Genomic DNA, 24,397 nt, shown 5'->3' on the forward strand with positions numbered 1-24,397 from the left:
TGACCAAGACTACTAATTTTAGTGTCATTACTCACCTTTGTATTTAAATTTCTTCCAAAAAAATTTTTCAACACTTCATACAAAAAAAAAATTAAATTTTTTGACAGGTCAAAAAAATAAATAAAATTTAAATCAATTTCTACTCTTCGACAATAAAAACAAATTTCTTCTAGCACAAATTTCCAATTTCAAAGCCAGCCTCTGAGAAATGAATAATAAATAATCTAATTTAGAAAATAACTTCAATTGAATATTCTCCTTATCAACTTATAGTTTAAATAATAAATCTTTCCCAATTAGCATAATAAGAGCAATTTTCTAGATTCTAAGAAAATTGCTTCTCCGAAAAACTGGAGCTTTAGTCAACGAGGTTTGAATAGTTAAGTAGCTCGATTATTACAAAGTACAAAATACAAAGCAGTATCACTTCACCATCCACCAGTGTCATATCTCTTCAAGCTTCCAAGCTGACATTACATATCGATTCAATCACACATAAAGCAACTATGGTTATACTAAAGGAAAGTTTCTTTGCACTAACTTGCGTAGGTCTTTGGAGACCAATGGACTGGCGAGGAATAAAAGGAGTTTTTTATAACTTCTACACGCTGCTAGTTATTCTAAGCAGCGTTTCATTCATTCTTTCCGAATCAGTAGAGCTGATTTTTTTCAACGACGGGATTTTCGATTTCTTCAACAATTCTTCAATGCTGATAACAGTCATTGGCATGTGTGGAAAAATTACGACAGTAATTAAAAATCGTGGAACGATAATTGAAATGATGAAAAATTTCCAAGGAAAGACTTTCAGTCCGCAAGATCAGCAGGAAGAAATCATCCACAAGAACTTCAATAAAATTATCAGGTGAATTTTATTGGAAATATCTTCTTTATTATTAAAGGGTTATTTTTCAGCAGGTAAAAAATTTTTTTCTTCACTGACAAATTTTTTATTTTCATTTTATTTTTATTTTCAAAATCATTTTTTACATAATCTATATTATTAAGAAAATAAAAAAAAATTTGTGGCCAGGATAGTCATATGATAAAAACGGTTTTTTCAGTGAAATTTAGTAACATTGCACTGATAGAAGGATTTAGTTCTATTTAATAAGATTTAGTAACAGATACTAAATGATTTAGTAACAAACCTTTAATTACCAAATATTTAGTAATAGGTACTAAATCGTTTATTAAAGCCCATTTAGTCCCACCAAATAAATATTTAGTAGTATTTAACAAACGATTTATTGGTACTCAATAAATCGTTTATTGGTATCAATGAAATTAATTTTTTAACTAATTTTAGCGTGTAACCTAACTTTCTAACTTAAAAATAAATAAAAATAATTAGAATAAATAATTTTAAGTAAAAATATAAGGTATTATGAAGAGAAGAATCTTATTAAATTATATTTTTTTTGTTTGAGACGTTTATAAAATTTAAAATTAAACAAGTTTTTAACAAATCAATAATAGACAAATTGAAAAATGTAAACTAAAATTTAAACTCCACTGAGAAAAGACATAAATAGAAAACATTTATTGGGAGCATGTGTGTTTTTAAAGGTTTAATAAATCTCCTAAAATCGAGCTGAATAAAATAATCTAAGTTAGTGAATAAGTTATGTATCACATAAACATTGGAATTAAAGCATAGCCATCTACCGACAATACTTACCAAAGAAATATTTAGTACCTGTTACTAAATATTATTTGGTGGAACTAAATATTTATTTCTATGTAATAAGGCTTTGTTCATATAGAGAAATCATTTATTAAGCTGTAACAAATATTATTGATGGGTACAAAATATTTGTTTCTCCCAAATAAATGAATAAAAATTTTGTTACTAAATCAGTTTAGTACTCCATACTAAATCCTTCTATCACTATAGTGAATAATAATTGATATGAACAAAAAAAATTTGTAATGAGCATTGAAAGTTTCAGTTAAAGAAATTGCAGGTCTCATAAGTGAAGAAATTTGCCTAGTATATAAACATAACCAATAGAATTAAAAATTTTATTTTGAACAAATGACAATCGAATAGAATAAATTTAGTTACATTAAAACTTCATTATTTATAGGTCAAAAAAATATAGGTTCCGGATACTAATCACCAACATATCATATGCTAAAACCTTCTCCGAAACACGCTGCATCTTATGGTATAAGTATTATTCCGATCGGTTCAGTAATTTTTGCAGTATAACCGGACAAAAAAACCGGAACTGCATTTATTAGTATAGATATATCAAAATGCATGTGAGTACTCAAATGAAAACTCTTGATGAGCGTAACATCGAGATGAGCTTATATTTTTAAAATATATATTATATATATGTATATATGAAAAATATATCAAAATACATGTGGGTACTCAAATGAAAGTTCTTGATGAGTGTAACATCGGGATGAGCTTATATCTTTAAAAAAATCAATAGTTAAAAAAGTACATTGCAATTTAACAAAAGTCATTATTCAATAAAGCAAAATTTTATTTATTTATAGTTTACAAGTCACGGCAGTCACATAGTGACTGCAAAGTTGCTAGTAATTATTAATATTTTTATTCTGAATTTCTGCTGAAAATATGTAGCCCTTTGATACCAAACAATGAATTCTAGATCACTAAAAATATCAGATTTAATACTTTGCTGTATGCAGTGTTTTTTGAAGTATCCGTGACAGTGTTTGTCCTGGGAAAAATTGTGGAAGACCGTCCGATAGGAGTTTTACCATGCAGAGCATGGTTGCCCTACGATTATTCAAAGAACAAAACGATCTACTGGCTGACCGCTTCACAGCAGCTACTCACCGTCTTTTTGAGCGCCAATGTTGACATCGGCTTTGACACGATGTTTCCTGGTATGATGATGCAAATTTGCACTCAGGTCAACGTTCTCAAGCACAGGTTCCGAGTTACTCTGCAGAAGCTAGAAGATTATTCTAAAGACACACTTGATTCTAAGGCTGTCAAAATTACCGAGAAGAAATTGTTTGCTGACTGCGTTGAGTATCATATTGATATTTTGAAGTAAGTCATCAGTCATAAGTTATAATTTAGACAATAATTAGTAATATTAATAACACAGACCAAAAGTATTTGAAAAAATTTTTTTGTAAAAAAAATATTTTTAACTTCAAATTTGCTCTAAAAAATTTAAAGAAAATTTTTGGTTTGAACTTTATTAATTATTTATCATCAATTTAGAAATCTTGATTGAATAAATAATAATTTAGTATGAATTATCTTCAATAAATTTTTTTGATTAAAATGAAAAAAAAAAAAATAATTTTCTTACAGAATGGTGGAAACAATGAGTCGCATATTTGGTCCAATGATCTTCATCCAGTACTCCTTCAGTTCCATAATCCTCTGTAGCAGCGTTTACGCTCTTTCTCAAATGGTCCCGTTTTCTCCAGAATTCATCGCTTGCTTGGTTTACATCCTCTGTATGTTCTTCCAAATATTCGTGATCTGTATGTCAGGAAATCAAGTTACGCTTGAGGTGTGATTACCAAAAATATAAAATTATTAAAAAATGCACAGAGTAAAAAAACTTCTTACGATTTTTCTTCACTAATAAATAAATACTAAAAAATTTAAACAAAATCATGCAAGTAGAAAATTATTAATACAATTTTTTCAAACCTAATTTATTTTTTAAATAAAATTTAAAAATAGTGAAAATGATCTAATAGTTTGCAGAGCTAGGTCCCGAAATGTACAACACAAACTGGTTTTTGCTGAGCATTAACGCCCAAAAGCACATTGCTATGATGATGATGTCTTCAGTAAAGCCGATAATATTCAGCTGCGGTCATGTTGCCACTTTGTCACTGGATTCGTTCAAAAGGGTAAGCTTGAAATTTTCTTCTTTGGTCGACAATAAATATTGAGTTGTATAATTTTTTTTTAGCTACTCAAATTGTCTTACACCATCTACAATGTATTCCAACAATCAACTTGAGATCCAAATGAATATTGTTTAGAATTGAATGAATAAATTTTTAAGAATTTAAGAATTACTTTTGATTGACTCATTAAAAAAATTAATGAAGACTAGTATTATTCAAAATGATTTCTGTTCTTTTTATAGAACACTAAAAACTTAAAATAATATTTAATTTCTAACAGGAGTTGTTTTCTTCACTGAATTTTCTCTGCGACTAATCCCCACTTACAATTTTCAAGCCGAACAATAGTCACCAGGTACTCATTTTTAATTCGAAATTGTCAAGTTAATAATTCAAACCATTTTCTACGACTATCAATACTTAGAACAAAGTATCTTCCCCTTTCTGCATCAAAATTAAAAATCGGAAACGAAAATTATGGCAATTTAGTTTATAGTTGGCTAGTATTAAATGAAATTGAATAATAAATAAAGAAGACTAGCGATAGAGTCACCCTTTCTTGGATTCAGAATAACTTTCCTAGCTTCGTTTCGTCAGTTGACATCAACTGATCAATAAAATGACTCCTATTTTGCCACAAAGTTTCTTTATTCTGACTTGCATCGGGGTTTGGAGACCCGTTGAATGGCAAGGCTGGAAGTGTGTCCTCTATGACGCCTACAGTTGGTTCGTGGTCATCACCAATTTCGCGTTTTCGCTGTCCCAGTTCTTGGACATACTTCTGGTCCGCACTTCAATTAACGAACTTACCAATAACATGACCATGTTGCTGGTGATGGTCACTGCTTGCGGGAAAATAGTCGGGATTTTGTTCAACCGCAATGAAATTTTGGAAATTCTCAGAAGCTTGGAGGAAAAACCTTTCAAGCCTCGTGATCAGTTCGAAAAAGACATTCGCAAGAAGTATATACACATCAGCAGGTAAGTCTATTTTATTTATTCATTTTTTTACACTGTAAAAATTATTAAGTTTTTAATTTTTACAGTGTATTTTATAAATAATTTGATTAATTTTAATTAATTGAAAATTTTTGAACAAGAGAGGATTCTCCAAAAAGTCTTTTAACCCGTTCTTATTCTGTATATTTGACAATAGGAATATCAGGAATTTTACTAACGCGAATTCCAGAAGCTAAATTACCTGATGTGTTGCCTTTCAGCAGCTGGCTGCCTTACAATTACTCAAAGCAAAATGTTTACTTAATTACCGCAGCTCAGCAGGTTTTTAATTCTCTAATTAGCACGTACGCACAAGTCGGCTTCGACACATTGTTTCCTGGGTTGATGATGTATGTATCAGCACAAACTAATATCCTGCAATATCGCTTCAATAAAGTCATCAAAGCTCTTGAAAGATTGAACTTCACTCATTCTGCAAATCAAAATACAAAAATTGTTGAAAGGAATATTATTACTGAATGGGTTGAGTGTCACATTGCTGTTTTAAGGTACTTTGCTTTAATATTTAATTTTAATAATAATAATCCATATTATTAAGAGAATAAGCAAAATTTTGTGGCCAGTGTATTTATATGATAAAACGGGTTTTTATGGTTAAATTTTGGTATCATAGGAAAAGTCTTGATCTGGAGTTGTGCCTTTTCAAGGTTTCATATCATTCTCACCAATAGTCAATTTATGATGATAAGTATTTAGGCTGCATCCGAAAATGTTCTATCGCTAGATATATAATTATATACTAGATTATAATTATATAAACCTTTTATTCAAGTACCCACATGCATTTTTATATATTTTTCCTATATACATATGGGGTATTCCATGCCAAATCGACCACTTTTGAACCCGACCCCTTTAGATTTAGCTGAAACTTTTCTATTCTTTTCTACCCTTTGAAAGACATTTTTGAGAACTTTTTCAAATTTTTTCATCCAACCCAAAAAAAGTTATGAATTTCCCAAAAAAGTGGTTTTTTTATTTTCAAATAGCCATAACTTTTTTAGACTTTAACCGTTGGGTACCTTTTTTTTAAAAAAAATTTTTGTTTTTGAATGAACTTTTCGAAAAAATACACAAAAAAATTAAATATGTTCAATTCTATAAAATAATCGGTTTTTTTTTAGCAAAATCATTATTTTTTCAAAGTTGGTCACTTTTTAACTTCCCGCTACGAAAATCGAAGATTTTCAAAAATCGGGAAGTTATTGTTTTCACCCCGTTTTGCAAAAACCGAGTTTTCATCAGATCTCGACGTTTGAAGGTCACAGGAAGCTTCCCTGACTATCCCCGCGAGGTTGTCACGGCATCTGTATGTCTGTGTGTGTGTGTGTGTGTGTGTGTGTGTGTGTGTGTGTGTGTGTGTGTGTGTGTGTGTGTGTGTGTGTGTGTGTGTGTGTGAAAGCATGTGAACCGCTTATAACTTTTGAACGGCTTGACCGATTTCATCGCGGTTGGTGCCATTCGAAAGGGCTTGACCAAACTTAGATTTTGAAAACTATTTGGACCAATGGATTCAGATCAATAGATTTTGAGAAATCTTCAAAAAACTGAAAAAAAAATTTTTTTCAAATGTGGTTTTTACAGAATAACTTTTAAACGGCTTGATGGTTCAATTCCAAAACTAATCAGCTCTTAACCTCAAAAAACCACGTCGACCGCCACCAGTCCGGTCAAAATCGGTTGATTCGTTCGAGAGATATCGTGAACGAAAGAAAACCGAAAAAATAGTTTTTTCGGAATTACTCCGAAATTTCTCGTTCGATCAATTCAAACTCAAAGATTCTATATGAGGCTTAAAAACTGCATGGAATGACACCAACCGCGTGAAAATCGGTTTATTCATTCAAAAGTTATTGCGGTTTAAAAATTCAAAAAATAGTGTCATCAAATCCCTATCAGACTTTTGAGCTCGAAGAGCTCAAAAGCATAGGAATACAATCTCTTTGAGCTTGGAGAGCTCAAAATAACCCATAAATTGTATTTTTGAGCTCAAAGAGCTCAAAAACGCCATTGGTGCAATTTTAAGCGCCTAAGTATGGAATTAGCGGGAATTTGCAGGGATGGCCTTCAGGGTCAACCGTTTTCCTAATTTTTTTTTTATTATTTTTTTCTCAGTGAAAAAACTGTAAAAATTTCAATCAATTTGACTACTATTCCCGCTCATCCCGGGCAGGGCCGATTTTTTTTTATATTTTTTTTATTTAATTAAAAAAAAAATTGACAAATTTTCTAAAATAAAAAAAATTTTTAACTTCCCGCTTAGAAAATCTAAGATTTTCAAAAATCGGGAAGTTATTGGTTTTACCCCGTTTTGCAAAAATCGAGTTTTCATCAGATCTCGACGTTTGAAGGTCACAGAAAGCTTCTCTGATTATCCCCGCGAGGGTGTCACTATGTCTGTATGTGTGTGTGTGTGTGTGTTTTTTTTTAGGGGGGGGGGGGAATCCTTTTTACGGATTCTAGGCCTAGCTGTTTGGCCTGGATATGTGGCGACTCGACGCAGCGTCATACTAAAACTCGACGCTGACGCCCCTACCCACTAAACCCTAAACTCCTTTCTCTTCTATCCTCTGATCCCCCATGGTACCGCCGTAAAAACTGTAAAAAAATTTTTTTTTTAAAGTGGTTTTTTTGGAATAACTTCCAAACGACTTTATCGATCAACTTCAAAAACTATTCAGCTCTTAACCTTGACAAACCACATCGATCGCGGCTAATCCGGTCAAAATCGGTTGACTCGTTCGAGAGATATCGTGCAGGAAAGAAAACCCAAAAAAGTATTTTTTTGGAATTACTCCGAAATTTCTAGTTTGATCAATCCAAACTTCAAGCTTCTTTATGAGGCTTAAAATCAGCGTCGAATGCAGCCAACCGCGTGAAATTCAGTTCATTCATTCAAAAGTTATTGCGGTTTGAAAACTCAAAAAATAGTGTTTTATCAAACTTCTATCAGACTTTTGAGCTCGAAGAGCTCAAAAGCACAGAAAAGTTATCTCTTTGAGCTCGGAGAGCTCAAAACAACACATAGAATGTATTTTTGAGCTCGAATAGCTCAAAAATCTCATAAATGCAATTTTAAGCGCCCAGGTATGGAATTAGCGGGAAGTTGCATGGATGGCCTTCAGGGTCAACCGTTTTCCTAATTTTTTGACGTGATAACGTCTTATAAATTGATGAACACCGACAGCGCTCACGAAAAAATGTCGCATTCTGCTTGAGCGTTCCGTCTGAGCCTGTGCGTGCAAGTGAGAGCGCGCATCAAGCGATAGAGAGGCACGATCAAACAAACGATAGAGAGGCCCAAGCGTTGGCTTATGACATATATATCTTTTCGCGTAACGTCAAAGCAAGCAGTCAGAATATTGTTCTATAACTAATTGTTCGTGATTATATTTAAACAAATTATATTAATTATATCAGATTATTATTGTTGATAATGATAATAATTGTTAATAAATAATATCAATTATAAATAAATAAATTAATAATAATTATAAACGATAAATTAATAAAATAATTAATATTAATTATAAATAATAATAATCATATCAATTATCAAATTATTGTATCAATTTTTGATTAACAATGTATCAATAAGTCCTTTTTTTTGTTAAAATAATTTTTAAACATTAAAAATTTTGAAATTTTTATATACAAAATAATGATAATTCGGTGATAATAATTCAAGTCAATTCATAAAAGTATGCAATTTTTCATCAATGTTTCTTTATGACGTTATCACGTAAAACTATCGTCCAGTAACTATCGTCCGTAAACCGACTTTATAGACAACCAATTTTTTTTTTTTATTAAATAAAAAAAAATATAAAAAAAAATTGGCCGTTCCCGGGATGAGCGGGAATAGTTGTCAAATTGATTGAAATTTTTACTGAGAAAAAAAAAATAAAAAAAAAGTAACCAACTTTGAAAAAATAATGATTTTGCTAAAAAAAAACCGATTATTTTATAGAATTGAACATATTTAATTTTTTTGTGTATTTTTTCGAAAAGTTCATTAAAAAAAAAAATTTTTTTTGAAAAAAAAGGTACCCAACGGTCAAAGTCTAAAAAAGTTATGGCTATTTGAAAATAAAAAAACCACTTTTTCGGGAAATTCATAACTTTTTTTGGGTTTAATGAAAAAATTTGAAAAAGTTCTCAAAAATGTCTTTCAAAGGGTAGAAAAGAATAGAAAAGTTTCGGCTAAATCTAAAGAGGTCGGGTTCAAAAGTGGTCGATTTGGCATGGAATACCCCATATGTACATATGAAAAATATATCAAGATGCATGTAGGTGCTCAAATGAAAGCTCTTGATGAGTGTAACATCGGGATGAGCTTATATCTTTAAAAACGTCAATAGTCAAAAAAGTACAGTGCAAATTAACAAAAGTTATTATTTAAAAAAGTAAAATTTTATTTATTTATAGTTCACAAGTCCCGGCAGTCAGATAGTGACAGAAAGGTTGCTAGTAATAATTATTTATTTTTAGTTTTGCAGATTACGTCTACGAAATATTTTCAAAGCCTGTATTTCTTCAATACTGCTCGAGTTCAATAATGCTCTGTGGAACTGTTTATTATTTTTCAAGTATTCCGATGGACTATGTTGAGTGTGTAAGCACAATGGTTTTTATTATAGGCACAATATTGCAAATTTTTATGTGTTGTATGTCAGCGCACCAATTGACTCTTCAGGTAAAATCTAAAATAAACGTTCAGTTAATTCCAAAAATAAAAAAACTAAAATTTTAATTTAGTTTGAAAATCTCAATGAGGGGATGTACAACACGGATTGGTTTAACTTGAGTATAAATGCAAGAAAATCTATAATTATTATCGTGCTAAAAACATTTCAACCTGTAGTATTCATGTCTGGTTACATTGTAACACTATCTATTGAATCATTCAAAAGTGTAAGTTTATTTTTTTACAAAAAGTGTCTCATTTCAACGATTAACAATTAATATTTTTTAGGTCATGAAGTTATCTTACTCTATTTACAATGTTCTTCAATAAGAAAATCATCTTTAAAGTTTCTTATCTCAAAAATTTTGTGATAATTGATAAAATAATTTGGAAAATCCAAAAGAGCACGAGTTTTTAAAAAAAAATTTGACTCAATCAATGGATTTTTTTCACAAGTAACAGTGTTTTCAAGGTTTCATACATGACGGATAGGAAAATTTTTTAAACTATTTTAACGTTTTTTTCCGTTTCTATTACACTTAATAAATTTTTGAAAAGTATGGAATTTATTTTCATTTAATCATCTTGACAATAGTATTAAAAATATTTTGATTGTGTGAATGAATAAGGGTATAATAATAAAAATAGTTGCCGAAATGAGGCAAAATAGTATATTACACTACAAGGGCAGAAAGTTGAGATTCCTGCACTGCGCGTCATGATGCCCGAGGCGAAGCCGAGAGCATCATGTCGCGCAGTTCAGGGCTCTCAAATTTCTGCCCATGTAGTGTATACTAGTTTTCTTGCTATCCGGTCGAAAGTACGCAAAAGATTGCGTTGAAAAAAATTGATGCCTGCCCCCGAGATTTGCGGTACGAGCGAAGCGAGAGCTGCTGGTCGGGGGGGGGGGGGGCAGGCATCAAATACACCTGTCAATAAAGATACTAATTTATAATCCATCATATTGCTACTTTCTTTTGAGAAAAGATCTTAATTTAATTAAATAAATTTAAAGTTATAAATATATTATAAATTAAATCTGATTTTAAGAATAAAAAAATTAGGAAAACGGTTGACTCTGAAGGCCATCCCTGCAACTTCCCGCTTATTCTATACCTAAACGCTTGAAATTGCACTTATGATGTTTTAGAGCTCTTCGAGCTTACAAATACAATTTGTGTATTATTTTGAGCTCTCCGAGCTCAAAAAATAGCTTTTGTATGCTTTTGAGCTCTTCGAGCTCAAAAGTTTGGTGGAAATTTGGTAAAACACTATTTTTTGAATTTTCAAATCACAATAACTTTTGAATGAATGAAACGCCGAGCACACGTTTTTCGAGTGTGATCGGTGGAAGGACGACAGAATCAGCACCGAAGAAACAATAGGCACAACGCTCTCCCCTGAGAGCTTGGTAACCTGCATGATCACAAAAGAAGAAAACTGGTCAGCTGTCGCAGCCTACGCGCAGCGCCTTTTAAACGAAAAAATTGCAGAAAGGGATTAGAAACCAGTAGTAACAAGAAGTAGGTGTCGTGAGACACAACATGGACTGGATCGAAGTAATGCTAACGCGGTCCCGATCCAGTCTTCCCTGTAACATCTTTGGGGAAAGGAGAGAGGAGGATGTTTAGTCGGTATTGTTGCAAAATAATATTGACTTCTAAGTCCGACATACCCAGGCACCAACATCTAGTACTGGCTCCAACACCAAGTCCTGGCATACGTAAATGTATTTTACCTCCTCTATAAAAAAAAAAAAAAAAAAAAAAAAAAAACACACACACATACATACATACATACATACAGACATACATACATACAGACATACAGACACCATCGCGGAAATAGTCAGGGAAGCTTCCTAGGACCTCGAAACGTCGAGATTCGATGAAAACTCGATTTTTGTAAAACGGGGTGAAAACAATAACTTCCCGATTTTGGAAAATCTTCGATTTTCTTAGCGGGAAGTTAAAAATTAAGAAAAAAATCTGTTTGTGTATTTTTTCAAATAATTATTTGTTCAATAATGAATTTATTTATTTGAGAATATCTATCAGAATAAAAAATATTTCTCGTTTTTTTTGGTAATTTAACTATTAAACAAGTCTCATTTCATTAAAATAAATATTTATTTTCTACACTGAAAGAAAAGTGCATAGTTAACTGAATCATAACATCACAATTATGAAAATATAGTTTTCTGAATTTTTTTTTTGTAGTTACTCAAACTATGCATTAGTTTAAGTAACTATTGATAAATAGTTATATCGACTATATTTTAATAAATATGTTTATGTTATCGTGTTAAACAAAAAGATATTAGGTGACTGAAAGGTTTTTACGGACAACGTCTCAGATAGCTAAACTGGAAGAGCCCTTAGTTCGTAACCAAAAGATCCGGGTTCGATTCCCGGTCCGAGCTATCCGAATTATTTTTTCTGTTTTTTGAATTAAAGTTAATCAAGATGGCTATCAAGCTGATATTTAACTGAAAATAGTTTAAGTAACTATCTATTGGGGTTCAATATAATAAATAATGTTAGGTACAAGAACTGCAATTAAATAGTGGTGATGCTATTTAACTAGATTTTCCTAGTTCAGTTGACCATATTTTTCTCTCAGTGTATAATTGACTTAGTTTCAACCTAAAATCATTAACACATAACAAGACATGAAAATTAAATTAGCCGACATTTGAAACTTTTTATAATTTATTTTATTGATAAATAATTTTAAAAAAATTAAAACAAAAATTTTCAAATGGAGGAAATTTTAAAAATTATACGTGGAATTTTTTAAAAATAGTTTTTTAGTTCTAATTTTTAATTAATAAAAAAATCAAAAATTGTTGAGTGTCGGTTAACTTAATTTTCATACAAGATAGAGACATTCATAACAATCACAAGTAAGGTTAGGCTTATAAACATAAGTTATAGAGTGAGCGCGACTAGCGACTTTCGGACTTTCTGCCGCCTCGAGTCTCGTTGTCAGTGCATGAATACATTATTTCGGCTCCCCGTCGTAGAGCGCATGTGCGACTGGACCACGGCATCAAAGTGGGTCTTTCTGCCGTGAAATCGCAGCGGGAATCCCGTACTTTCGACCAGGGTTGCCAGATGCGGCGACTTATCGCCATTTAGGCTACTTTTAAAAAGGCTCGGCGACTAAAATGTTAATGAAGGCGACTCGTCGCCGATAGGCGACTTTTGAAATTAAACAACAGAACGAAATTTTTTTTTCATTATTTTTATAAAAATTAATAAAGACTACAAAAAATTTTATCACAGTTTTTATGTTTCATGAATATTACTTAAAATTTAGACATGTTTATGTTAATTTAAATATTTGTGGAATAATTTTAATAAGCTTTGTGATGATTTTCAGTTCAAAACGTATAATTGCACACTTTTAGAATGAGAAAGATAATAATTTAATGCTGATGACTGAGTGTGATTACCTAAGTGATTTAATCACAATATTACGATGACAATATATGTTAATTTATCTAAACTAATTTTATATTTCATGAATATATATAATATTAGGGTGTCCGTTATTTACCAATTTGGTTTTTGACCTTGCAGTGCCCCTAAGATTTTTAGTTCGTGATAAAAAATATCAGACCCATATAAGCCCTTAATATTGATATTAAACCGTGCCACAAAGACGATATATTTCCCATTTAAATAATTTTGGGTTTTCCCGAGTCGAAAAAATGAACTTACATGAGCTTAAATCAATTGTTTTAGTATAGCAGTTAAGTTCATATAAGTTAATTTTTTCAACTCGGGTTGGCACGTTTTACAATTAATTTTTTTATTTCTATGCCAATCCATATATGGCAATGGCAAACAAGTATTTTTGTCAAAAATTGAACGTTCTATACATAGAAACAAAAAAAATTAATTGTAAAAAGTGCCAAAACCCCATGTTATTTAAATGAGAAATGTATCGTCTTTGTGGCACGGTTCAATATCAATATTAAGGGCTTATATGGGTCTGATATTTTTTATTAGGTCACGAACTAAAAATCTAATGGGCACTGCAAAGTCAAAAACCAAATAGGTAAATAACGGACACCCTAATATAACATATATGTTGATTTATCTAAACTAATTTTATGATGAAAATTTCACTTCATAAAATTTACTTGAATTTTGTATTCTAACTTATAATTTTGTTTAACGATAATAATTTTATAATTCTCAATAAACCAGATTTGAAAAAAAAATTTTTATTTAATTTTTATAATTTGAATTGATCGCGGCGACTTTGGGCGACTTTACCCTCGCGGTTTTGAGAATGCCGTAAAAATACCGTAATTTTTCGGCATTTATGCTCATGCCGTATATTTACCGTTATAATTCGGTAATAATGCGGTTAAACTATAGTTGTTTTGGCCAGTTTTTATACTGTAGTTATCCAGTATATATACTGCACTTATGCTGTACAGTTACCAAAAATATACTATACAATTACCGCATTAATGCCCAAATTTTACCCAAAAAATTCCAAATAATTACCGTAATAATACAGTAATTTTGCCGAATATTTTCTGACATAATGGACAATTGTTAAAGATTTAGTTTTATTTTAGTTCACTTCTATGTTAGAAATGAATAAAATGAAAAATTTTAAATTTTGCTTTTTATTCTCCATCGCTACTTTGCAAAAATAAATACTGTTTTTGAATAAAAAATATGTAGAATATTATTTTTTAATTAGGTATTTAGCAGTAATTAATATAAAATAATACATATGTTAAGTAAATATATTCTAATTTTAATTTCAATTTTTAATTTCTCACTTAGAAAATTGCAAATTTTCTAAAATCGAAAAGTTATATTATTTCACATATATAATTATATTATTTAATTTTAAATATGCTTATCGTAAGATGGACGGTGTGGCTTAATGTTTATAGAATAAGCAAAAAAACAATGTGGTATAGACTGGGTAGCTCAAATGGTAGAGTAGCCGACATGTCCTCAGGAGGTTCTGGGTTCGAATCCCAGTCCGAGCGTTATTTAATTTTACACAATTTTTTAAATATGGTTTTAATACAATCATTTTACCGCCTTATTACCGTAAATATGCCGCATTTTCAGCGTAAATATTCTAAATTTTTAGCGTAAATGTATGGCATTTTTACGGTAAATGTTCCGTAATTTTTCGATAAAAAAACTGACCAAAACAACCGAAAAAATGCTGAAAAAATACCGCATTAATACTATATAATTGCGACATTTTTTCAGCATTTACAAAACCGCTAGGGTAGCGCCACAGGTTGGCTATGCGCCGAAAAGAAAGTCTGGGTACCTCGATATGTAGTATTTTGAACCTGAAAAAACAGTGGCAATTACTCATTAATAAATAAATAAATAAATTTATTAACAATGTAACAGTACACTCATTAGAAAAATCGCCGCCTGAATATTCGAACAATTTAAAGTAAAACACAGTTCAGTTACTGACTTAATACTTAGCGAATTATTCTTACAATTACTCAGCATGTAATTATAATTAATATCAATTACAAATTACTCAATACACGTACACAAGACTCAGTACTACTTCAACGTCAATTATTGTTCAATAATTTTTGATTAATTACTTTTTAACTGTAGAACGCTCCTGCCAGCACAACAAATTGTCTCACACTATCTAAAATGTATTCCAACAATCAACTTGAGATCCAAATGAATATTGTTTAGAATTGAATGAATAAATTTTTAAGACTTTAAAAATTACATCTGATTGACACATTAAAAAAATTAATGAAGACTAGTATTATTCAAAATGATTTCTTTTCACTTTATAGATAACTAACAACTTAAAATAATATTCTATTTCTAACAGGAGTTGTTTTCTTCACTGAATTTTCTCTGCGACTAATCCCCACTTACTATTTTCAAGCCGAACAATAGTCACCAGGTACTCATTTTTAATTCAAAATTGTCAAGTTAATAATTCAAACCCTTTTCTACGACTATCAATACATAGAACAAAGTATCTTCCCCTTTCTGCATCAAAATTAAAAATCGCCAACGAAAATTATGGCAATTTAGTTTATAAATAGTTGGCTATTATTAGATGAAATTGAATAATAAATAAGAAAGAGTGGCGTTGGCGACAGAGTCACCCTTTCTTGGATTCAGAATAACTTTTCTACCTTTGTTTCGTCAGTTGACATTAACTGATCAATAAAATGACTCCTATTTTGCCACAAAGTTTCTTTATTCTGACTTGTATCGGGGTTTGGAGACCCGTTGAATGGCAAGGCTGGAAGTGTGTCCTCTATGACGCCTACAGTCGGTTCGTGGTCATCACCAATTTCGCGTTTTCGCTGTCCCAGTTCTTGGGCGTACTTCTGGTCCGCACTTCAATTAATGAACTTACCAATAACATGAGCATGTTGCTGGTGATGGTCACTGCTTGCGGGAAAATAGTCGGGATTCTGTTCAACCGCAATGAAATTTTGGAAATTCTCAGAAGCTTAGAGGAAAAACCTTTCAAGCCTCGTGATCAATTCGAAGAAGACATTCGCAAGAAGTATATACACATCAGCAGGTAAGTCTAATGTTTTTTATTCATTTTTTTGCACTGTAAAAATTATTAAGTTATTAATTTTTACAGTGTATTTTATAAATAATTTTACTGATTTTAATAAATTGAAAATTTTTGAACAAGAGAGGATTCTCCAAAAAGTCTTATAACCCGTTCTTATTTTGTGTATTTAACTATAGGAGTAATAGGAATTTTACTAACGCGAATTCCAGAAGCTAAAGTACTTGGTGTGTTGCCTTTTAGCAGCTGGCTGCCTTACAATTACTCAAAGCAAAATATTTACGTAATTACCGCAGCCCAGCAGGTTTTTAATTCTGTAATTAGCACATACACACATGCCGGTTTTGACACATTGTTTCCTGGGTTGATGATGTATATATCAGCACAAACTAAGATTTTGCAATATCGCTTCGATAAAGTCATCAAAGCTCTTGAAAGATTGAACTTTAATCGTTCTGTAAATCAAAATACAAAAATTGCTGAAAGGAATATTATTACTGAATGGGTTGAGTGTCACATTGCTGTTTTAAGGTTTTTTGTTTTATTCATACTTAATTTTAATAATTTAAATAATAATAATAATAATAATAATAATTTATTTTTAGTTTTGCAGATTACGTTTACGAAATATTTTCAAAGCCGGTATTTCTTCAATACTGCTCGAGTTCAATAATGCTTTGTGGAGCTGTTTATTATTTTTCAAGCATTCCGATGGACTATGTTGAGTGTGTAAGCACAATGGTTTTTATTATAGGCTTAATATTGCAAATTTTTATGTGTTGTACGTCGGCGCACCAATTGACTCTTCAGGTAAAATCTAAAATAAACGTTCAGTTAATTCCAAAAATAAAAAAACTAAAATTTTAATTCAGTTTGAAAATCTCAATGAGGGGATGTACAACACAGATTGGTTTAATTTGAGTATAAATGCAAGAAAATCTATGATTATTATCGGGTTAAAAACATTTCAGCCTGTATTATTCATGTCTGGTTACTTTGTAACACTATCTATTGAATCATTCAAAAATGTAAGTTTATTTTTTTACTAAAAGTATCTCATCTCAACGAATAACAATTAATATTTTTTAGGTCATGAAGTTATCTTACTCTATTTACAATGTTCTTCAATAAGAAAATCATCTTTAAAGTTTCTTATCTCAAAAATTTTGTGAAAATTTATAAAAATATAATAATTATAAATCTTTTATATAGTTACAGAAAAAGTGTATAAAGAAATATTGTTGTAATTTGTACTTGTTATTTGCATACGTGTAGCTATAAATAAAGATTAGATATACTTTGTTGAATATGTGTTTTTTGAGAGAACTTGATAATCCCATCATATTTTATCAGAAAATTTATCTTCACCGAGTAGTACTGATTGTGAAGATGATTCTCATACAAAGTTAAGTACACTAACTATATTATAAAATACATAAAAAAAAAAACATTAAATTTCAGATTATGTCTTAGTAAAATTCTATCGACAACTAATCTCTTCAATTTAAGAACAAAATTACAAAAGCAAACAATAGCTTCAAATTTAAAATTCTGCAAATTGTTCTCTAAATAATTCAAATCTTTTCCTAGAATTTTCAGCCTTCCCAAAATCAATTTTCAAAATGGCCTTTATCGCCGCAATTTCTTCTATAGATAATCGCTTCAATTTGAATTCTAAATTCTCGCAATGAATAATTAATTAGCAAGTGAAGCTAAGAACAGAGACTTCTCATCCGCAAACTCAGCCTTAGAACAACCAGCAAGCACTCTTGTTCTCATTAGAATCAATACGATGACTACTGCTGTCTTGTCACATAGTCTCTTCATACTGACACTGGTCGGTCTCTGGCGACCCATCGATTGGCGCGGCTGGAAGTCTCTCCTTTACAATTCTTATACTTACTTCGTTGCATTTGCTAATTTTGTTTTTATTCTAACTGAGTTTGTAGATATAGTAACAAACAGCAGTTCAGTCAACGATTTAACAAACGGCTTGACCAAGATAATGGGCCAGCTTGGCGCGTTCGGAAAAGTCGTTGGGATAATGTTGAACCGGAAGATGATTTTACAAGGAATTAAACTTTTGGAATTAAAACCATTCAAGCTTGAGGATCAGGATGAAAAAAATGTTCTGAAGAAATACATCAGCATCTCCAAGTAAGTTAATGTATTTTATTTTTTGATAAATTAATAAAAATAATTAGTGGTTTGAGAAAATAATAAAAAACCTGGAAAAAAATAAACTCTGTGATTAAATAGAATAATTTTAATTAAAAGAGTAATTTTTCATGATACTAAAGTTAGCTAACAGCTGTAAAGTTTTTTTTTTATTTTATAATAAATTAATTACAGTAAAAAAAATCCTTCTAAAAATTTTCAGTTATAATTTTTTTTAATTTTTACATGTGAAATTTTTTATGAAAATTAATTTAGCAGATATTGGATAAATTAAAGAATTTTTGTACCAAATAAATTATAGCAAAAAAAAAATTTTTTTTAAATTGACATGCAGAAATTAAAAAAAATAAAAAATACAGTTTTCTAAAAATAATTTTTAGAACAAATTTGTTTCTTAAAAAAAATTATCAAGCAACAGCTAAATTTAATGCATAAATAATTTTATTTAATTCTTAGATGTGAAATTTTTTCTATCAAATTTTTCCAGGTCCGGTTTTCTAAACAATGATACTTAATTTTAAAAAGTTATATAACATTTTTTTATTTAGCAGTATTTACCATTGGCGCCTCAGGAATTTTATTTAGTCAAATGTCAGTGATGGATTTCCCAAATGTCTTACCTTACAGGGCATGGTTTCCCTACAATTATTCAAAACCAATTTTATTCCAGACAACTGCAGCTTTTCAGTTAATTACTTTTTTTAACGGCGCGTACGTTCACGTTGCTTTTGATACTCTATTTCTTCGTATGATGCTGTGCGTCGTCTTTCAAATAAGTGTGCTAGAACATCGCCTTGAAATAATAATCTCTAGCATGAAGAAATTAGTAAAAAACAATAACATGAATTTAAGCACAGATGAAGTTTATATATGCGATATGCTTATTGAAGAATGGGTTAATCATCATAACGCCATTTTAAAGTATGTATACTTCAATAATTACAATTAATAATTTTTTAATGAAAAAATTCTGATATAAAAATTTCAGATTTTCTCAAAATATGTATGAAAATTTTTCCGGATCAATATTTCTTCAATATTGCTTGAGTTCAACCCAAATTTGCGTTTGTGTCTACACTATTTCTAACGTTCCGTTTTTGTCCGGTGTATTTATGAGCGAAATGGTGTTATTAATTGGAACGATAATGCAAATATTTCTTCTTTGCATATCAGCTCACCAAGTTACACTCAAAGTATACTTGAAATAAAATTAAAACCATCAATTAATTTTGTTAATACAAAAAATTATTATTCAAGTTCGACGATCTCAATTACTCTGTCTACTGTATCGAATGGTTTTACCTGAATACTTATCTTCAAAAATCAATTTCGATAATTATTTCAAAAACAATGAAGCCGGTCGTCTTTAAATCGGGCTATTTTGTAACTCTATCGCTCGAATCACTTAAACATGTAAGCAAATTTTTTAATTTTTGATATTAATCATCAGAAAGTAAGAAGAAAACGAGGCGCCGAAACAAAAAATAATTTAAAAAATACTTTTTTATTTCTTCTTGCTTCGCTTTGTCACTTTTTCTATATTTCATTTAATACCAGCGATTTTTATCTTCAGGTGATGAAATTATCATACTCCATTTATAATCTTCTTCAGTGATTTACTCCACTGTGGAAATTGAGCAGAATCTATCGCTAGTTAAATTAATAGTCATTTTTATGTAGCTGTTGTTTATTATTAAATAAATATTATATTTTAGAATAGATTACTGTCAGTGAAAATAATTATATTTTACTAGTTTCACTGTTCAGCTTCACTGGATTTAAAAATCTAAAAAATTTTCCGGACAATATTTAAAAAAAAAATAAAACAAGAAAAAAAACTTACCATAATCATGAAGATTTATCATCTTCTTACAAGAACCGACTAAAATATTAATCAAGACAGACTGAATATAATTTTTAAGTATAAAGTCTCAAACGGAACTGTTGTCTCAGTAAAATTCTATCAACAACTAGCCCCTTCTACTGTAAGACAAAGTAACAAAACCTAAGAATAGCCTTAAATCAAAAATTCACCAAATTGTTCTCTCAATAATTCAAACTCTTTTCTGCAATTTTCAGTATTACAAACTTGCTTTCAAATTTTCAAAATTTACCTTATTGCCGCAATTTCTCCTACACTGAGAAAACAGTTCATTTAAATGAAATGAGGCTCGTTAACTATAAATAAATCCCTTATTTAAATATCACAAGAAATATTTATTTGATACAAATAAATTGATTTATTTGAGACAAAGTTACAGTATATTTGAATGAAATCTAGATTTGTTTATAGTTAACAAATATTTCTTTGGTGCTAACAATGATATATTTCAACCAAATCAGATTTGTTAACTATAAATAAATGGTATGTTTGAATATACTCAAAGCAATGATTTTTAGTTTTATGTTAGGAAAGTAGTAAAAGTAGACATATCGAACGTTTGGGGTTAAATGGGCAATTCTTTTGGAATTACTAATTATACTGAAATTAACAATAATACTATAAAGTTAATCGACGTTTTTAATTTTTAATTTTTTTTTTTATTTATTAAATTAGATCTAGAAAATATTTTTTTAAAATTGCACTTATAATTTTTCAAGTTTTTTACGAATGAAGTTTTTTAAAAAAATTTCTTTTGTAACAATTTTTTCAATAAAAAAAATTCTAAAAATTTTTAGATGACGGCTAACTTAATTTTCATAAATTAAAAAACGATCTGACAGAATTGCAGCGAAATTTAATAACATTCTTTTCAAAATGCCAAATTTCTCGACTACAATCTACGAGCATTCATTTGTAATCTCTGCAATTTCAATCTGGAAAGAGCTACCCACTGAAGTCATAGAATCACTCATCCTAGACTCCTTCAAAAATAAAGCTTTTGAATTTTTTGTGAAACTAGAACGAGAAAATGTACTATAAATGTCAAACAAGCCATTTAAAAATTTAAAATCAAAAATTTACATTTTAAATTACTAAAGTATCTAATATGTTACCATTGAAAAAATTAGCTTCAAATATTGCTCATTGATTCTATTGTTGTTCTCATTCTTATAAATAGTACAGTACTATTGAATTTTGCAACTATATTATTAAATCATTCAAAATTATTAACTTCCTTAAAATATGATGATGTTAGTCTTATATATTTAATATTGTTATACGTGTACTTTATTATAAAAATTATGTACATTATTGTCATTCGGTTAGTTTGCCTTGACATAAAAATTGAATAAATAAAATAAAAAAAAATAATATTGCTCGAAAAAATGATCTACCAGAATAATTTTTTTTTTATTATCTAAAGTAACACACGACGGACTTTTTCAATTAATATGAGCGTTCAATTTACTGTCGTTAAATTATTATTTATAAAAAACAAATATATGACTGTGTATTTTTTTGTATATCTATCTATACATTTTATTATAGTATTTTTTTTCCTTACCTTAGAATTATAGCGCTACTAAATAATAGCAGAGTTTTCTGTTTTTTTATTATTTTGCTTTTTATATTTTATTTTAATCAATTTTATGGTGAAAAATGAGATTATGAGGCGTGCACTTTTGGATTTTCCAAACTTTTTTTCAAACAAATATGTTTAAAAAAGTAATTTTATCGAAAAATCACGCAAGACCTTTTTTGTAGAGCGTTTAATTTTCTACAAAAAATATCTATCAAGTTTTTCGGTGCATTGCTTGCAGAACGAGATATAAAAAACTATTTTTTCCAGGTCTATTATTTTTTTCTCATGAATTTAAACAGTGATACTAAACTCAAAAAAGTTATATAACATATTTTTATTTAGCATCCATTACTTTCGGCGTCTCAGGAATTTTATCGACTCAAATGTCAGTGATGGAATTTCCCGATGTCTTGCCTTACAGGGCATGGATTCCCTACAATTATTCAAAACCGATTATTTTCCAAGCTACAGCAGCTTCTCAATTGATAACCTTTTTTATTTGCGCGTATATTCACGTTGGATTTGACACTACGTACATTGGAATGATGATGTGCGTTTCTGTTCAAGTGTGCGTTTTAGAACACCGGCTTGGAAAAATAATCTGGAACATAAAGAAATTGATATCTAATGATAAGACTCTCGACATTAATGACGTGCAAAATGCATGCAATACACTTATCGCAGAATGGATTGATCATCACAACGGTCTTTTAAGGTTTGTATACTTCAATAATTACAACTAGCAACCTTGCAATCACTATGTGACTGCCGTGAGTTGTGAACTGTAAATAAATAAAATTTTGCTTTTTTAAATAATGACTTTTGTTAAATTGCACTGTACTTTCTTAACTATTGACGTTTTTAAAGATATAAGCTCATCCTGATATTATAATCATCAAGAGCTTTCATTTAAGTACCCACATGCATTTTGATATATTTTTCATATATAACTATTAATTTTAAAGATAGAAGCTCACCTCAATGATACACTCATCAAGAGCCCCCATGAAAAAAAAAAAAATAAAAAAAAAATATATGTCGAGATATATAAAAAATATGTATAGTAAATATATTTTTAATAACTAACTTTTGGCCGATTTTCATATATATTTTATATATTTCAAATATATTTTAGATATATTTAAGATATACCGGCCAAAATTTAGTTATTAAAAATATATTTACTATACATAATTAATATATTTTTTATAGATTTTTAATATATTTAAAATATATTTTTCATGTATTTCGACATATATTTTTTTTTCATGGGGGAGCTTTCATTTGAGTACCCACATGCATTTTGATATATTTTTCATATATCATATTTATAAATATATGAAAAAATGATGTGGATACTTAAATTGAAGGTCTCGATGAGTGTAATGTCGGGGTGAGTTTATATCTTTAAAAATTTCAATAGTTCATATGATACAAAGTTATTTCTTAATTATGATGTATCTAGAAATAGAGAATTTTCGAATGCAGCCTAAATACTTATCATAATAAATTGACTATCGGTGAGAATGATATGAAACCTTGAAAAGGCACAAATTCAAGTCAAGACCTTTGCAATGACACTAAATTTCACGAAAAAACCGATTTTATCACATGACTACCCTGGAAAAAAAACTTTTTTATTCTCTTAATAATAAAGATTATCAATTTTTTAAAATTTCAGATTGTCAAAAAGTATTCACGAGATATTTTCTGGGGCGATATTTTTTCAGTATTACCTGAGTCCAACTCAAATTTGCATTATTGTTTATACTATGTCCAACGTTCCGTTACTCTCTGGTATATTTATCAACGAAGTGCCGTTTTTGATCGCAACCGTAGTACAAATATTCACACTTTGCATGATAGCTCACAAAGTTACACTCAACGTATACTTAAAATAAAATTAAAACCATCAGTTAATTTTGTTAATACAAAAAATTATTATTCAAGTTCGACGATCTCAATTACTCTGTCTACTGTATCGAATGGTTTGACCTGAATACTTATCTTCAAAAATCAATTGTTATAATTATTTCAAAAACATTGAAGCCAGTCATCTTTAAATCGGGTTATTTTGTAACACTATCGCTCGAATCACTCAAACATGTAAGCAAATTTTTTAATTTTTGATATTAATCATCAGAAAGTAAGAAGAAAACGAGGCGCCGAAACAAAAAATAATTTAAAAAATACTTTTTGCTTCGCTTTGTCACTTTTTCTATATTTCATTTAATACCAGCGATTTTTATCTTCAGGTGATGAAATTATCATACTCCATTTATAATCTTCTTCAGTGATTTACTCCACTGTGGAAATTGAGCAGAATCTATCGCTAGTTAAATTAATAGGCATTTTTATGTAGCTGTTGTTTATTATTAAATAAATATTATATTTTAGAATAGATTACTGTCAGTGAAAATAATTATATTTTACTAGTTTTACTGTTCAGCTTCACTGGATTTAAAAATCTAAAAATTTTTCCGGACAATAATTTTAAAAAAATAAATTAAGAAAAAAAATTTACCATAATCATGAAGATTTATCATCTTCTGACAATAACCGACTAAAATATTAATCAGGACAGACTGAATATAATTGTCAAGTATAAAGTTTC

General features: G+C 29.6%; 3 protein-coding genes across 3 annotated transcripts; all 3 read left to right on the top strand.

Moving 5' to 3' along the window:
- The first annotated feature begins 261 nt into the window (after window positions 1-261).
- On the top strand, window positions 262-9,916 carry LOC123260506. The gene is made up of 9 exons (XM_044721632.1): window positions 262-865; window positions 2,648-3,040; window positions 3,311-3,515; window positions 3,709-3,864; window positions 4,466-4,845; window positions 4,983-5,372; window positions 9,376-9,580; window positions 9,643-9,798; window positions 9,860-9,916. Exons 1-9 carry the CDS (start codon window positions 507-509, stop codon window positions 9,899-9,901), a joined length of 2,286 nt encoding a protein of 761 aa, XP_044577567.1. The 5' UTR covers window positions 262-506; the 3' UTR covers window positions 9,902-9,916.
- Window positions 9,917-15,698: 5,782 nt separating this feature from the next.
- Window positions 15,699-17,269, top strand: LOC123260512 (odorant receptor 2a-like). The gene is made up of 5 exons (XM_044721636.1): window positions 15,699-16,141; window positions 16,262-16,669; window positions 16,744-16,948; window positions 17,011-17,166; window positions 17,228-17,269. The coding sequence occupies exons 1-5, from the start codon at window positions 15,780-15,782 to the stop codon at window positions 17,267-17,269; spliced, it is 1,173 nt and encodes a 390-aa protein (XP_044577571.1). The 5' UTR covers window positions 15,699-15,779.
- Window positions 17,270-17,649: 380 nt separating this feature from the next.
- Window positions 17,650-20,037, top strand: LOC123260530 (putative odorant receptor 71a). The gene is made up of 5 exons (XM_044721669.1): window positions 17,650-18,295; window positions 18,842-19,237; window positions 19,305-19,509; window positions 19,574-19,729; window positions 19,890-20,037. The coding sequence occupies exons 1-5, from the start codon at window positions 17,931-17,933 to the stop codon at window positions 19,929-19,931; spliced, it is 1,164 nt and encodes a 387-aa protein (XP_044577604.1). The 5' UTR covers window positions 17,650-17,930; the 3' UTR covers window positions 19,932-20,037.
- Window positions 20,038-24,397: the final 4,360 nt, after the last annotated feature.

The sequence above is a fragment of the Cotesia glomerata genome, linkage group LG3 (assembly GCF_020080835.1).
Source record: "Cotesia glomerata isolate CgM1 linkage group LG3, MPM_Cglom_v2.3, whole genome shotgun sequence".
Classification (NCBI taxonomy): domain Eukaryota; kingdom Metazoa; phylum Arthropoda; class Insecta; order Hymenoptera; family Braconidae; genus Cotesia; species Cotesia glomerata.